Here is a 17,102-nt window from a genome sequence, read left to right as displayed (position 1 = left end):
GATGAGCACATACAGCCAGGAGGGGTTGTGTTTGCTGTCCCTTTCCTCTGACCCTGTCCTGGTTTCCTGGGATTCAGTGTTTCATCTGCGCACAAGATACACACACATACTTTCCACCCACAAAAAAACCCACTCTTTTCTGTACCAGTGATTTTCCCATTATAAGCAGGTGGGGATCCATCCCCTGCCATGATAAACTGTGCGGAGGAATACACTTTGATGATAATGATGGTTGCCATTTTTAGACACACCAACAGCTCTGGGGACGGCAATGTCGGTCTGATGATCCCTGCATCAGCTTGTTAGTCTAATGCGCGGTTTTTACTTCTGCCTCAGTTTGACTATCCTAGGCCAGACCTTAACGCCGTAGCCTGAGGTGCACCTCCCCAGAAATGTATGTAGACCACAAGAGCTGTCCGCTTGGTCTGCTTGGTAGCAGCATGTTTCCGCTTTAGTATTTCTGGCTGCTTCTCCAGCTCCACAAATTTGAAATTTGACCATTTTTGGATCAATAAAGATGGAACACAACGAGGAAAGCTTAACTGAGGAGACTCAGAGATACAAACATTTGTACGAATCGTTTTTGGCAAAATTTCGGCAAAAGTTTCAGTCCCAATTTTGGAAAGTAAAGCAGGAAGTAGAAAAAATTTAACCTGACTGGCAAAAAAGACACAGCGCCGACTACCGTTTTGGTGGCGTTTTTACAGAGCAAGCCAGACCGACGGGCGCACAAATGTAAATGGTTCACACTGGCGTCGGCTACGTGCGTAGGTTACGCCGTCTATGTCCTACAGAAGCATAAACCGTGCTTACTTTGGTTCAGAGTGATAAATCATGACCTATATTGGATATATTGTCACAAAACCTGACACTGATATTCATAGTCTCCAGAAGGGGAATCCTAATAATGTGTAGCGCTACCAACAGGTCAACTTCTCCACTTTGAAGATATTTGAAACTCAAATTCCTGCCATGCAGCTTGTGCAACATTTGCAGAACAACCCGATCTGAGGCCCAACAGGTGCCACTTTCCGTTCTTACTCTAATGAAGATAGCCAGTGTCTAGTTAGCATCGCATTAAATGCTCAATTTATAACTCTGATTTCCATCCCTCCTACACACTATACAGTATACTAAGCAGTTAATTGCTTTTTGCCTGTTGAACCATTTTCCCATTAATTATTACATGCATTGGTTTGACCCTGACCTTGAGGTCGATTTTCTAAGCAGCTCACTGAACCTCGCTGGTTTGAGAAATCAGTGAAAACAACCATGGGTAAACAGTAAAAACGGCTTTTTGCAAACACAGACATGACAGGTGATAAACATCTCACTGTAATCTGCTCCATTTCCATGGGAAAGTTTCAGAATGAAGCATGCTTTGTCTGTGCAACGCGTAAAAAAAAAAGTATGAAAGAAACTGCAAGCTCAAATGGCTTGTTTAATCTGGTGATTAAATCAGTGTCTTACTCTTTCGGTCTTCTAGGATAGCAAAGATTTCAAACTCGATCTAAACCGCCAGTGTAAAGACGTTGCACCCAGAAATACAGACAGCGAAACTGGAGAGTTGATTGATGCACGTAATCCTCTACTAGTGAAATAGGTGAGATCGGGTTTTTCCTAAGCAGATTTTCCCTTGTGTGAATACATGCAAGAAATGAAAGGTATGTAGGTCAATAGTTAAGGCATCTATGTGGTGCCCCTAAACAAGCAGGGAGTAATGCAAGACGATTATGTTTCAGTTCACATGGAAACTGGCTGAAATCAGAGGACCTGTACTGAACCATGAGAGACACTGGCTGGCAGTCTGCAGTATACTGCTGCATCTCTCATCCCTGTGTGTGTGCGTGTCTGTCTGTGTTTGTGTGTGAACGGTTTGGCAAGCTGACAGTGAAATGAAACACAGGCACCAAGATAAAGGAGAAATGACCAGGAGGGAGAAATGGGGTTGGAGAGAAGAAAAGAGAGTGTGTGAGGGGGATCAAGAAAAAACAAAGGGGAGGCAGGGCAGACACAAAGACAGAGAGTGAGATAAAGAGCGGGCAGATAGCTGAAGACATCAGAGGCTGTCTGTAATGCTGGAAAAGGTGAGTTACAAGAGACGGCCGTGCTCTCTGCCTCGCTCTCTGTCTCACACGCGCTCATATTTGGCTCAGCATCTCGGTTCTCACACATCATTACACAACCATCATTTTATACGGGCTACTCATTTACTTTAAAGACCAGTTCAGCTGTTTTATGCTTTGTTATTTTTGCATATGAAAATGCTGTAAACGTTTGACTGGGAGTCTATTTAAAGTTAATCATCCGTGCAAAGATGGGAAAGGTTTCAGGCAAAGATAGATGGATTTTGTGACGTTATCGATCTCCTTTTTGTCCACATTCACCATATTTCCAGTTATCTGTACAATATACATTCATAATGTGCATTCTCCATACAAATAAATGCATATCATAAAGAAAGTAAGTAGTTTGACATGTTTATTGCCTGTCTAGGTTTGAAACCCTTTACATGATGATGCTCTAAAAAATAATGCCATGAATAGTTAATATTCATCAGGGCTCCTCGTGTGATAGCGCTACGGCTGCATGCTTGGAGTCTTTGCCATGCTGCAGAACGAATCTGGGACCAATCAGACCACTCCCTCGTGTTATTCTGTGATGGATAAGAATCTGGCGGTGCCTCTCAGCAGTGAGGAGGAGTGAAAAGACCGTTAATTGAGACTTTATTCTCAACTCCATTTGAAGAAATGCATCCCAAAAAGGAACCTCCACCATGCTTCACTGTTGCCCGCAGACCCAGGCCTGCAGCATCAGCTATTTAAAATCACTCCAGACCAGATCTTTTCTTGTTGCTTCTGCTTCTTGGCTCCCTGCCTCTACGATGTAATTTATTGCTTAATTTTTTCATATTTTATTAGTTCAAACGTAATATTTTTGGGGTTCCTTTTTTTAATGACATTTTATGAAGCTTGGTTAATCAATTAATTTAAACATTGGCATAATAAGCTGTAATGAAATCAAACTTTTATTGCACCCCTGAATTAAATAAATGATGAGTTCCATTTAACTTTTTCAGTTTCAGTTTTTTTTTTTAATAAAATTTTGTAATTATCTGTGCTTTTTGCACTTAGACAAATCAAAATGTTAAAAACCCTGCCAGGATTGTCACATTAATAAGTCATTTTGTGAAAAATTTAGTCAAAACGGTCTTCTAATAAATGTCGTGATTTTGTTCCTTCTCTCTCTAATGTAAATCATCACATTAAAACAAGAGAAAATATTCCCCTGAAGTAATTATTTTGATGAGCCACAACATTAAACTCATGCGGCTAAAACCCCTTTGATCTGTCAGGGCATGGACACGGGACCTCTGGGGGCGTTCTCTGATGTCTGGCACCGGGATGTTGGCAGGAGATCCTTTGGGCCCTGTGGGGTTGCGGGGCGGGGCGGGGCCTCTGTTCATTGGGCTTGATCAGAGGCTTCCCGCTGATCCTCAGTCAGATTGGGATCTGGGAGCACGGAGGCTGGGTTAATTGTCGTGTGGCGGGGTGCACTGTCCTACTGGGGGAGGCCACTGGCTCTACCATGGTGGTTCTTCGACAGTGTTTAGGTGGGTGTATGAGGTGTCAAAGGCATTTCACCTGTCAGCGGTTTTAATGTTACGGCTGATCAGTGTATATTTAGAATAGAAGATTTTTGCTATGTAAAAAAAAACTAGCTCACAATAAAGAATCTATCAAGAATGAAAACATTAAAGACACAGTACTAAAAGGGCTTCTATTTTGACCTTTCTTTTCCCACTGTATACAGTTTGAGGACACCGTGCACATCCATCCATCCATCCGTCCGTCCAGTTGCCCCGTCTGCTGTGGAGGATTTTCTGCGGATGTGACTCAGCACAGAGGGCGGCAGCATAATTAGCAGACAAGCTAAAGCGAGCTTATCCCGGCGCTAGGCAGCTAACTCTGTGACCTACTTTACAAAGAGGATTTTCCCCACCACTCACTCTGCCGGTGTGTCTGCTCACCACAGATAACTGAGTGTAATAAATTCATACACACAAATACACACAATCTTCCACACTCGGTAAGTCAGTCAGTCACACGCTGTCAGCTAAACACACAAATATGTGCAGCATACAGGTACGAGCGAGTTCGCGCACACCGACACATGTACAGTACTTGCAAAGTGACAGAGGAAGAGAGTCTCGTGGCTCACACACATACAGTACACACACACACACACACACACACACACACACACACAGTATCAGCAATAAGCTTGAAAGCCACGTCAAACACTGGGCTGAGTATGATGCTCGTTATTCTGCCCATTGTGTCTTGTGTGGCTCCTTGCAAGTGTGTGTGGGCACGTGTGCGTTTCGTTCCGCTATTCTGTACGCAAGTCTGAGCACTCAAATCTAACTCAGCCCGCTCCCTGGAGAGTGAGAGAGTGCTCAGCGTGAGAGGAATTCTTGTCTTATCTCCTTATTCGTGAAAAGCTCATCTTGTCTTGTGTTGTTTGTTCCTGCGTGTTGCCTTCCTCCTCCTCGACTTGTTCTTAATAAACTCTCCGCTCTCCTCAGGTGATCCTCTTTCTCGTCTTTCCCTCTCTCTTTCCTTTCTTTCAGCCTCTCTCTCTCTCTCGGGGGATCCTGCACCTTCCTCCTTTTAGTGAGGCGCAATCAGTTCTGGAAGTTATTGACCAGCAAGGCGATTAATGAGGCCGACACAACGAGTGACCAGAGACCTCTAACTTTTTTACAAGCACACCTCATTAAAGCTCCAAAGCCAGAGCCGAGGTGAAGAGGGAGAGTGACGGTTTCTTAAACTCAGAAAAAATGGATTCTGATATGAGATTATTCCTTCTACTTCTGAAGAAATAAAGCAAGAGAGAGAGAGAGAGGGAGGCATAGGGAAGGAAAAGTTCTGAGTAGGAGGAGAGATGCTGAGACAGCCAGGGAGCTCAGTGCAGAAACTTGCTTTAATCTACGCATCAAATGAGAGGAGAAAATCAGAGGAGAAAAAGTGCCTTAGCTGGTTTTTTTGTGTGTGTTGGGTCTGTGCACCTGTGTGTGCATGAACAAATATGTGTGCAGGCAAAGGGCTGATTGCAATAACAAAGAGCTAGCACTTGATGTAGCAGTGGCTCCCCTTGGCACGGACCATACAATTAATTAAAACCAAGAGAAATCACGTTACTCCAATATTTCTTTGGATCTGACTCGTTATTTTGATCTGTTGTTTGAGTGAGGATGACTGACCGCTATGATTTTTATACAATCTATGCCAAGAATGAAAGGACCTCAAAGGTCATGGACAACAAAGGGATAAGGGACTTTTTTTGAGGGTGAAAGTCTTTTTTTTTAAATGAAAACAGAAATGGTATTCCCTTCCAAGGATTACTTATGGGTGATTAAGCGGTACTGCCCGGCACCGAGGGGCGAGGCAGCTGAGCGGTGATTCTAACCACTCACAGCCACTGAGTCTCTGGTATGTGACCACCAAGAACTGCTTGGACCTCTGTAGTACTGACGCCCAGGAACGCACACAGAAACCACATCACAATACCCCCAAATTACAGCGGTCTGCTGTTTAAGATGCAATTAGTGCATGTACTGCTTTGTTCATTACTCTGTTTTGAAATCAAATTAGAGCTCTGGTGTCTACAAGGGAGACATGAATACAGTCAGACTCAGTCTGTATTTCTTGATGATTAGTATTTTAAAAAAAATATGTGTATGAATATGTACTGGTGTACATGATAAACTCCACAAAGTCCTAGCTAATCGTCACAGAGAGTGATTATCCTTTGAGCCCATGGCTCCGCCTCCATTTGGTTTTTAAACCATTAACTAAAACATTTGTAAAGGTAGATTTGCACGCATGTGAACATAGCTATGCGTTCCGTGCTAATCAGATATTTACGACTACCACTGACCCTTAGATCAAATGTTCCCTGACCTTCAGTCGGCTAACCTCCAGAAGGACCTCTGACCTGCTGTCTATGAGGTCACAGCAGCTGGGTCATTTATCACAAGTGTCCGTCTCTGGTTTCTCCGTCTTCTCTCATGACTCATTTCACGAGTCCCCTGCTGTCTTTTCCCACACCCCTTTCTCACTCTCTGCCTGTTTAAGCCTGACAGAAAAATGAGGATGAATGAGAGTCAAGTATAATGGGCGGTTTAGACTTCTGCGTTTAGTTGACGCAGACGCTACGGTGACAGAGCAGAGCATATACAGACCCTGCGATAGAACACATCAAGGAAAGGTTAACTGAGGACGTTTGGAGATACAAACATTTGTATGACTCGTTTTCAGTGGAATTATGGCGAAAGTTTCAGTTGCCATTGTTGAAGGTGAAGCAGGAAGTAGAAACAAAAACTAACTAAAGGTGGCCGGACTGACAAGCACACAAGGGTAAATGACTCACACCGGCGCAGTACTCTAAAAGAGCCTTTACATTTGCCCTCATCTCACTCCTTGTTAAAAAAGTAACACAGACCAGAACACACCAGCACCAACAGAGAGTACAAAGGTAACACAAAGGTAACACAAAGTCGAATGTAATATGCACGTGTTTGCAAACAACACAGCGATGGAGGTGCAACGCTGGAGGACAACAACAGCCATCCTAAACAGGAGACGACAGCTGGAACGGTAAAACAAGGGGCACGTGTGGAGAAGAAAGTGAAGAAGGCCAGAGTGTATTAAAGGAGGCAAGTAACAGGTTTACGACAACAACAGGGACCACACAGACAGCGAGGAGGAGAGAGCGCACATGTAAAAGGGAACGGGAAGAATGGGCTGAAGGAGGTGTGGAGAGGGAACACATGGCTCCTTTGGTTATGCAGGGAAGGAGAGAGAGAGGGGCCCAGCTGGTGTGGGGGAAGAAAGAGGAGGGAGATAAGGGAGAGCTGGAGCAGTGAGACTATGGGGTGGGACAGGAAAAGGGGGTGATGAAGAAAGATGCGTCTCTTTTTTCCTCCTCGGAGTGAGTAAGTGAGTCTGGGTGTGATTCACTCATTGTTGACTCGTTTTCAAGAATGAGTGTGTGTGTGTGTGCGTGTGTTAAGTCACTCACAGCTGTCCTCCTCCTCAGTGATAGCGCTGACAACATAACAGGCGTAGACGAAGCCCAGGAGCTGTGAAACACACAAGCAAACAAGAGAGGTTAGACCGTGCAGTTAAACAGCTGTGTGTTTTCATTAATGGACAAAAAGATAATAGAGGCAGAAGATGTGTGTGTTCCCCTGGATCCTCCAGTGGGCAAATGATGCAACACTGTGCCAAGAGCAAAAATAGAGCTAAAACAATCAGTTGATTAATTGATACCAAATGGCTCACTGCCAGCTATCTTATACCGATCAGGCGTAACATTATGACCACCATCCTGATATTGTGTAGGTCTCCCGTGTGCCTCCAAATCAGTTGTGACTCATCAGAGAATGGCCATGGGCCCTCTGAGGGTGTCCTATAGTGTCTGTTAACATAATGTTGTTAGTGGGGGCCTTTGCGTCCAATGGATTGAGGGGAGGGGCCTCTGTGGAGCAGGCTTGTTCCTGTGCATCCCACAGATACTTGATCAATTTGGGATCTAGTGAATTTGGAGGCCAGGTCAACACCTTGTTCTGCTTTTTCATGTTTTTTGAGTTGTTCCTAAACCGTTTTTTGTGCCTGTGTTAGCGTGCTGGGAATGGCTGCAGTCATCAAGGAGTGTCATTGCTATGGGGTTGGGGTGCCTGGTCTGTTCTATGTGGGTGGTACATGTCTAAGTAACATTCACTTAAATGCCAGGTCCAAAAGTTTCCCAGCAGAACACTGAATTCTCACAAAATGGTCAATGTTATTTACTTCTCCTATTTTAATGTTGTGGCTGATTGGTGTATATAAAGAATGTAAAAAATTATCAGATCAAGTGTTTACATTGTTATTAAGTGCTAACATTTTTCTCTTGAACAGATCATGAAAGGTTTAAACCAACCCCCTCAATCTGATTGGAAATACCTTCTAATTAGGTTGGCTCGGCCAGACTGTTCCAGTTGAGGTGGTGACATGAAGCATTTCATTGTTATTGCGATTGTGCCACTATTATGATTATAAGCAATATAATTGTACATATAAATGCATCAACTCTTTTGGCTTGCATGGCTGTTTTAATCATCACATAGCATTATGGAAACAATACCCACACTATAGGTGCCTAGCACACAAAGGAAGTCAGTGACTAGCTTGTGAACAAAGAGTTGAATTCAGTCACTAAAGAACCAAATATGCAAAAACAAACATAAGGAGTGTGAGCACTGGGATCAACATATCAAGTGCCTAGAAACACGACTCCAAGTTAATGATAATGATGCTCTGTAATGGCTGGTTGTGTAAACACGAAACTCCATAATGCTTCCAAGTTGCCGTGGGTTTTGGATTGTACGTACAGTAGTGGCGTGTGTGCACAAACGCACCAGAAAGAGACAGAGCAAGCACACAAGTGACTACGTGGACACATGTGGGCAAACACGCAGCACTGAGAATAGCCCGTGGAACTGGCAGATGGCTGTCATGGACTCAGAAAGAGACACAGTGAGTCTCTCTACCCGCCCCGCCATCCATCCTTCATTTGGCTCTCTGCCATGCCAATTAAAGCGCCGTCGGGCACGCTGCCCTCCTCGCACACTGGGTTCACAAACACACAACCCAGGAGGGTAGCGACTCTGTGTGATGACAGCTATTTATGTAACATTCATTCAGCCTAAAACTTGTCCTAGGTAATTATAAATGAAACAAGATAACCTGCGCCGTAGGTCTTTCATCTCAACAATAAATCCGGCCTATGCTGAAGTTCATCCAGATGCATATTCAATGTTTTATTTATGAATGAAACGCAGGTGTCACATCTTGTAGAAAAAAAAAGGGAGTGGTTCGATCTGCGTGTGGGCTAGATAAGATATATAAATCTTCTCTCTCGCTGGATTTTTTTCTCTCTAGTATCTAATTGCTGGTCTCACCCCATCCATTACAGTGGTGGCGAAATGGAGGTGAATTAGCATATGTATAAAGCCAGTGTCAAACACAAGATGGTGTTAACAGCGGGGGGCACACACTGTTTTTACGGTCGCTTTGTGTCTCTGTGTGCATTTTTCCTGTGCTAAGTGTGTGCTTGCTTAGCTTAATTTTTAGCTCTGATCTCTGTTGCAGTAGCAATGAGTAAAGTGTTTGCATAGCAACCATACAATGAGTCAAAAATTACAACAAAACTCAACATAAAGTGTCAGTGTACTGTGTCAGGTGATCACGAGCTGGCAGAAAAGCTTCAATGTGCTGTATCCTTGATTTTACGAGGAAGTATACTGAATGGGAAAACACTATTCCTCTCTTAACTACTGGCCTTTTCTTCTTACGTTGCATGTTACAGCTGATCTTAAACCTTTTGTACGTTCTTTTATATGGCTTCCATACATTTAAAGCAGAGGTCTTCAACAGGGGGTCCGCGACCCCTAGGGGGTCCGCGGAGGTACTGCAGGGGGGTCGCGAAAATGTTTTGATTGATTAGACATTTTTTTATATTCACCTCCACAATTTTTTTTAAACACACATGAAGTTCTTTTTAAATGTTATACAGCTTGGGGATTATGGGGAAAAGAATCAAGGCTCTAACTATTATATAACATATATTTATGGGCGATTTCCTGATAGTAGTGATCATAAACGGCAACAGAGTCAACCATCTTGATGTAAATAAACGATCTATGCTGCTGTGCCATACTATAGGACCGGTTTAATATAAAACACAATTTTATACAATATATATATATAAGTAGGGGGTCCCCGCTCCATCTCTCCATCAGATTGGGGGTCCTTGGCCTGGAAAACGTTGAAGACCCCTGATTTAAAGTGTTGTACAGGGAGTTAATAAGAAAAAAAAAGCCTTGGCTTTTGCCGGAGGCGGCCAGCAATATAGGTCAGTGCCCTGAATAACAAGTGACAACTCCACTTATATACTGTTCCAAATCAAGTGTCCTTAAATGAAGCCGATAAAAGGCCTGTCTCCCTCCATCACTCTCACACACATACACACTAACACATACACCTCACAGCTTTCTTCGCCGATATCCTCCCTGTCACTCCTGGAGTTCAGGGATCATTTAAAAAAAATTAATGTCATATTAATTAAACTCATTAAGCCCTTGCATGTCCTCTGTGGCTTGATCTCAGACGGTCTTATGGGGATGTGCCACACTAAAGCTAATCCTTTGCTTCTTTCTTTGGACGCTGTTTGTCGTTAGCGATGTTAGTCACTTAGTAAACACAGTTCGCCAAGAAACATAATCTCCACTGTCCCACTTCTCTCCAACTATGTGCTTCTCTAAGGTTTATTTCATCATCTCCTAGGTTGTTAGGGAGTTAACAGTCATCTGCACAGTAATAACTGATAGAAGGGAGAAAGTTGGACACAAAATCTTAAGTGCTTGATGCAAGAAAACCAAAAATAAAGCAAAGCTACCTTCCAGTAACGACAGTATATACTGCTGCATAGGAAACTAATGTAGGCATTTGCGAGGGTTCGGCTTCATTAGCGTTTCTTCACAGATAATGAAGCCAAGAAGAAGTTAAAGGCACCGGCATTCATGTGTGTGTGAGTGAGAAGAAGACCAGCTGCTGAGCTATATTTGCATAGGCTAATGAAGGTCAGGTTTACACCGAATGCGTCACTCCAGAAGGACCCATAACCACCTTTGACAACGCACATTCACTCATAGCCACTAGCTGGCATGGGCTCGCACTCTTAGGTATTCTAGGCAACATGATGAATGAGGGCCACAGTGAATGATTTGGGTAAATGTGCAGAGCCTTTAGGTCCAAACATCCTCAAGGCCTTTCCAGTTGCTCCATTTCAGACTAAATTAACTGATCAGTCAATCGTCAGAAGGTTACTAATTTAAGACTACGTTTCCACGGGCATGCTAGCAGTTTTGTGAGGCTGCATGATAACACATTTAAGTTTGTCGTGTTAGCCTTTTGGCAGACCTAAACCCAGTGATTTCGAAAGTGACATAAACTCAGGGGACACAATTTGAGCAGCCAATGGATATTATTGGACATTAATAGATAATGACATTACCCTTAGATAGCAGTTTTAGCCTTATATGTGTCTATGATTTCAGAATGCTGCTTTCTTATGGACATGCTGTCCGTCCGCAACCGATCGGCCTGCGCACGTGTGGGGTGATGGATATCTGAGTCGATCTAAAAGCTAATTAACACACTATTGATTGTGGCTCAGTGTCAGGAGAAAACTCGCTGAGCGCACGATGATGAAAGGAATTCGTAGGTAAAATATATCACAGGGGAGGGATGAGAAGGAGGGGAGACGGCGGGAGAGGGACAGATAGAGAGGGGTGGTTGCAGATGTCCTGTAGGTTAATTACACAGGACTTTCTGCCTGACAATAAGGTGCAGGCTCCTCTGCAGAAAATTAGATGTGTGTGTTTGTGTGTAGGCAGCTGCATGTTTAATGACAAACCATGATGAGATGGGGATGCAGAGGCTGCATCCACCTGTTCTTTTCTACCCTCCCCCATGTCCAAATGTGAGCAGACGGGCACACACACACACACGGAGCTGTGTATATACGTATATATATGTAACCACATGGGGTTGTTAAGAGTCTGTGCTGCTGATTTGCATCCTCCACAACTGCACATAACAGCCTGCGGATGCCGCACAAACACAGGACGCTGCACAAAAGCTGTCAGAGGAAAGAAAACACTTCTTGCTCTTTACATGCAGCCCTACACGGAAGACTTTGCATGAGGTCTGAGTGAGTGAAAGGGAGAAAATTGGGCACTCTGGGCCAAGAAAGTAATGAACTAAAGGGAAAAGAAGAAGGTAAAAAAATACCCAGTACACACTCAAGAAAAGGGGAATGCAAGCATGGAGTTAGAAATGTTTTTTTTTTTTTCACCTCCAAGTTCTCCTCTCTTCACTCTTCCTTTTGACCAAATATTCTAGTAAAATTAATCAAAGGAAAATCCATTTCCCCGCAATACAGATTAACAATTAAAGCTCTTGGCCGAGAAAGCCTTTGAAGTATAATGGCGAGCAGTCACGTTTTTATGATGTACGGCAAGTAGCCAGACACAATATTCAGTGGCCCACTGGAGACTAATGCTCTCCTCTGGTTTTGAGGTCTTTCCCTTTTCCTCCACGTTTGAGGCAGCAGCCAACAGTCCTAATAACTACTCACTACAGCATCGTAAGTCTTTTAATCCTGGGATCTTTATAATCCTTTGAAGCTGATGCTGTAAAACTTACAGCACAGTTACAATGCCATGTCAGTGCTGATATACTGCAGAAGTGCTTTATGTTATTATTATACAAGACAATGCACAGCTATTTACTGGACTTCAAATAGAAGCACATCAAAGGTGGTCCCCAGTGCTGCAGAAAAAAACCCCCAACACATTCATCCCCAGCAGTGACGGCTGTTCAGCATGAGAGTTTGAACACAGAACATGGACTAATGGACTCACCAAAGGGTGAACCCTGACCTCTTGGAGGGATGAGGGGGTGGACGTTTTCATGCCGCCGAGTCGAGTGAACCTCGACAACCACTGAACACAAGCCGACCCTGTTGGCAAGCACACCCTGGAGCGGTAATCACAGGGGTCTTCCCAAGTCAGGCCCGTTGAAGGTACCCCTCTAATCAACCAGGAGCTATTTTTCACCCCCTACATTACCCTGGCACCTATTGTTAAACAAGCCACGGCCTGACACAGAAAGTAGAGTGACTAGACAGAGCCATCTAAGCTCAAGAGAAAATGAGAGCAAGAGCGAAAGTGACAGCCTGTGAGCGAGGCGGGGAGGGAAAAAAATGCATTTTTGTCGTTCAAGTTGGCAAGTTGATGGACATGAAGGTCAAACAGTGTGAGATCTGGTCAGGAAGAGGAGACAGAAAAAGCAGAGAGATTGTGACGCGGGGGAAGAACCGGAAAATAGAGGAAATGAGCAGTGGAACGAGAGCGTGACGCAGGCTCCTGTTATCAACCTCCACCCAACGCAGGTTTCCAGGGAATACAGATGCAACTGAAGAAAAGCACCGCCCGTGGCAGCAATAACCCGCGTTAAATGATATGATATCTGCGCGTGTGCGTGAGAGCACTTTCTTCGGCTGCTTTATGGGAATCTCAGCAGCTCCGACAACCCCTTGACACCGTTCACTACTCCCTTCAGCGTGTAAAAGTTATGCCTACAGATGTAAACCGAATATCATATCATGCACCACTTTTCCTCTTCTCTCATATACCCATCTTCCTAACTACCCTTTATTTCACTGGAGGCGTTTTCTCAGACTTGACTCTTTTATTTAACAGTGAAGGTGGTAAACAGCAGCAAAAGGAGGATGAAGTGGGAGGAGAAAGGACACGTGGATATTCTGCTGACTACATTGATGAGATAATTAGTAATTATCATGGCAGTAGTACGAAATGTAAAGCCACTCAACAGCAACTATGGATTCAGTAGAGGCATCAGAAAATAGAAGGGTAGAGAATGAGCAAAACATTCCCCTCTGCGTTGAATGAATAATACATTATCCCAGTTTGAAAAGGCTGCCTCCATTTCAAGCTCATCCTTTAAATTGTGAAGTTACTTTTTTTGGCTGAATGTTGCCTCCAGCAGCAATAAGCAACTAAACAAGGAAGGACTTCACTGATTCTTCACGTCTGAATTGCTGCCTTCTCGTTCATGACAAATCTGAGCAGAGAGATGACAGTGACGCATCCATTACTGGCCAATGGATCCACATTTTTCATCTTAATGAAACATGCTCCTTGGAGCCCAAACTAAATATTTAATGGCCTCTCACTGCGACCTTGAAAGCCCCTCTAAGAAAGACAAAGGGACACCCCGCTTTCTTCCTCCCCTCTTCATTCATACCTTCAAATCCCTTCCTGTCTGGCCCTCCTTTCAACCAGAGAGGGAAAAGAAACTAACCAAAACAAGAGTGGACATCTCAGAGGACTTCATTTACCTAAGCGCTGCTCCGCTTTTAGCCTGAGAGGAGGCGAGAATGCACGAAGAATTATGTCACTTGCGAGATTGGGGTTTTACAACCAATTTCCCCGCTCCTCTAGGCAGCTGCTCCCATGGAGTTGCAGCCAAATGCTCGGTTTGACAAGATCACGTAAAAATGCAGGCTAAAAAGGTGTTGCCATCCCACCTGGAGGGGTGGAAGAGGTAGAACACCAAGCGTGGGCAGACAAAAACAGCAGCAATTCATTGCCTATAGTGCAAGGGCCAACGAGGTTCAGTGAGAGTGTCATGGCTATTAAATGAGGTCAGCCATTTTATTACCTTTCTCCAAGGGGGTGATGGGATGAATGATACAATCCATCGGTTCTCAATAATCCCTCTGCTAGAAGTTTAGTGCATTCACAGTGGATTCCCAGGTGTAAATTATTGGTACAAATGAACACTAACATGACTCTGAAACCCACTGGAATACTATAGAGTGCAAAGGCTGATTAAACCAATGTGTCTCCACATATAATAAAGTGACAATGGAGTCAGAGCGTAAGTAAATGTTACTATGGGTTAATATGTGCCATGTGAACGTCTGCAAACTGCAGTTTGCTTGCAAGTTTGCTGTGAACTCTGAGTGTCCTGGCTCCCATTCAGGTTGAGGTTACTCGTTCATACATGAGTGTGTGCAAATGTGCGGGCTGGCAGGATGTGAGCTCCTGGTATATTGATGAAGAGCTGTATAAAGAGGACAATAACAGTCCTTCCAGTGTTTGAGTAACCTGTTAGCAGCTGGCAGGTCTGAGCCCCGGCCAGACAAAACAACAGATCAATTTTTCATTCAGCGACCGGGGCAGAGGAAGGGAGGCTGACAAAATAACAAACCATCGTGGAAGAAAAGAGCTTGCAGGGAAACAAAAACATCACTTTCCTGTCCATCATGTGATGAGTTCCCGGGACATGTACATGCATGTGCTGTATGCACACTATCTCCGTGTGAATGTGTCAGTGCTGATTTTACGTGGGTACTGTTAGCTACTCACAGCGACAAGAATCTGCGTGCCGCTGTGCATGACCTCGATGTACTGGTAGTCCATGAAGCACCCCATGACTGTGATGTAGGAGTGGCTCTCTGTGGTGCGGACCCCAGGAGCTTGTGGCATCTCTCTCCTCACACAGCCAGGGCCGTGTTCACTCCACCAGGAGTGGTGGGCTGAGATGTTAAATGTCAGCAGGGCGCTGTCCTGAAAGAAGAAGAAAAAAACATTTACTTCTTTGCTTGGATTCTGGTATTCTCTGAAAGGAAACCAAGGTCATATGACAAGTTGTTATACAAGAGCTCAACCTGAAAATGTACAGCACATATTAAGAGTTTTTTTTTTTATTGTTCAGTCTATGGTTTCTTTGTTCAAAAGGTCGGTTCACTCAATTACAAGCAAGCCTCTGCAAGGCCTTAGCCATGTTAGCACTACTTCAAGCTAATTATTAACACCTGCACAAAAACACTGTCAAACTAACAGTACTAAACGGCCAGGAAGTATAATATATCCCATGTTCACCATCTGTCTTTAATGAGTTTGCATGTCAGCAGCTAGAGTGGGTGCAAGAGGAAAAGTCAAGGGATCACCAAGGTCGTTAAGATGACTTCTCTGGAGACCATGAATCTATGGACAAAACTTGATGAACTATTTCAGTGGATAATAGTGGGGAATCAAACTCGCAACCAGAGCAAGATGGATGCGTTAAAAACTGCAGTTCTTTAAATGGTCACTTGAGGCTCGCTCCAAACATCACATCAATTTATTCATAATAAAGACATAGAGTCATCGACTGGGCGCCATCTGCCATGGTGTCACCTGCACGGTTCAGCCCCATCTCTTTGCCCTTTTTTGGCTCAGCGAGGAGATAGGTAGAGCCCTGATGGTAAGAGCAGGAGCCACCACTTATTCAAGAAAACTTACAGGCGATATCCCGGAGGCTTCATCCATCTTTATATACAGTCCATGCCTGAACTATGAGACAAGAACTTTTAAGAAGCATCTTCTTGCTTACCATAAAAGGTATAGTTTTGCATTTGCCCAGTTTTCGTCACCATCCCTCTGACAAGTGAAGTGGATGAAATTGTTCTGTTTGCAATGCTTAAAGCATGAAAAGTTTCATTTCATTTAAATTAGTAATGTGCCTATTCAGAAACAATTTGTCCACTTCTCAGGATAATTTACAGGCTTCACAGTCGACAGTTTACTTTGGAATTACTGCCTCGTGAAAACATAATCCTCCCTGAGTGATGTTGCTGCATTTTATTAATGTTTTTTTTTTTTTTTTTTTTCAATGCTGCAGGGAATACAATTAAAATATAATTTACTTCCACTGTTTCGTCGAGGCCAGACATCTTAAGAAATTGATATCTCAGAATCAGGGCAAATAAACCAAAAACATCTGCAAAGCTAGATTAATAATATTTATAAATTTAGATGAACTGACGCTGTGTTATCATTGATATATAATACTGAAAACTCACACAGCTGATATAATATTACATGCATAAATCTAAGCCAACAGATCTGCAATTTCGGAGTACAGTTTTACAACTTCTGCAACTTTTACAGCCTGCATTTTATACATGTAAATCTTGTACAGCGTGGTGATGTTCAATTTGCACACAGCCATACGAGACCGCACATACAGACGTACAGTCACTCTCACCAATCAATACCCCAATACAGCAATCTAACCCCGCATCTGCCCCTCAGTGACAAGACATGCATTATTAACAGAGCCAAGTGCTGTCAGGAAACATCTCTGATTCCTATCAACCCCCACTCACACGTACATGCACACATGGGGACCACATAATAACACGGGACGTAACAACTTTCAACGACAGATCCACGCGGCCGCTAGAAAAATATCCAGCATGATTTAATGTGAACATAATGATATATTACCCCCTACTCTTCTTGTTGATCACCTGACATCACCCTCGGCCTCTCATTTTATTTCTTTCGCTCTGTCATTTTGTCATAAAAACAAGGGCGGCTGAAGGTCAGTAGGAAGGACTGCGAAGACTAATGACTTGAC

General features: G+C 43.7%; 1 protein-coding gene across 1 annotated transcript in view; it reads right to left on the bottom strand.

Annotated features, from left to right (window-relative positions):
- nkain4 (sodium/potassium transporting ATPase interacting 4) overlaps positions 1–17,102 on the bottom strand; it is a 41,889-nt gene that overhangs the window by 2,456 nt on the left and 22,331 nt on the right. The window contains exons 4-5 of the mRNA XM_084553036.1: positions 15,065–15,265; positions 7,087–7,147 (exon numbers count right to left, since the gene is read on the bottom strand). Of these exons, the coding sequence (XP_084409162.1) occupies positions 7,087–7,147; positions 15,065–15,265 (262 nt within the window). The remainder of the gene's footprint in view (positions 1–7,086; positions 7,148–15,064; positions 15,266–17,102) is intronic.

Source organism: Chelon labrosus (assembly GCF_963514085.1).
Source record: "Chelon labrosus genome assembly, chromosome: 10".
In the NCBI taxonomy this organism is placed as follows: domain Eukaryota; kingdom Metazoa; phylum Chordata; class Actinopteri; order Mugiliformes; family Mugilidae; genus Chelon; species Chelon labrosus.
This window is presented reverse-complemented; position numbering and strand designations above follow the sequence as displayed.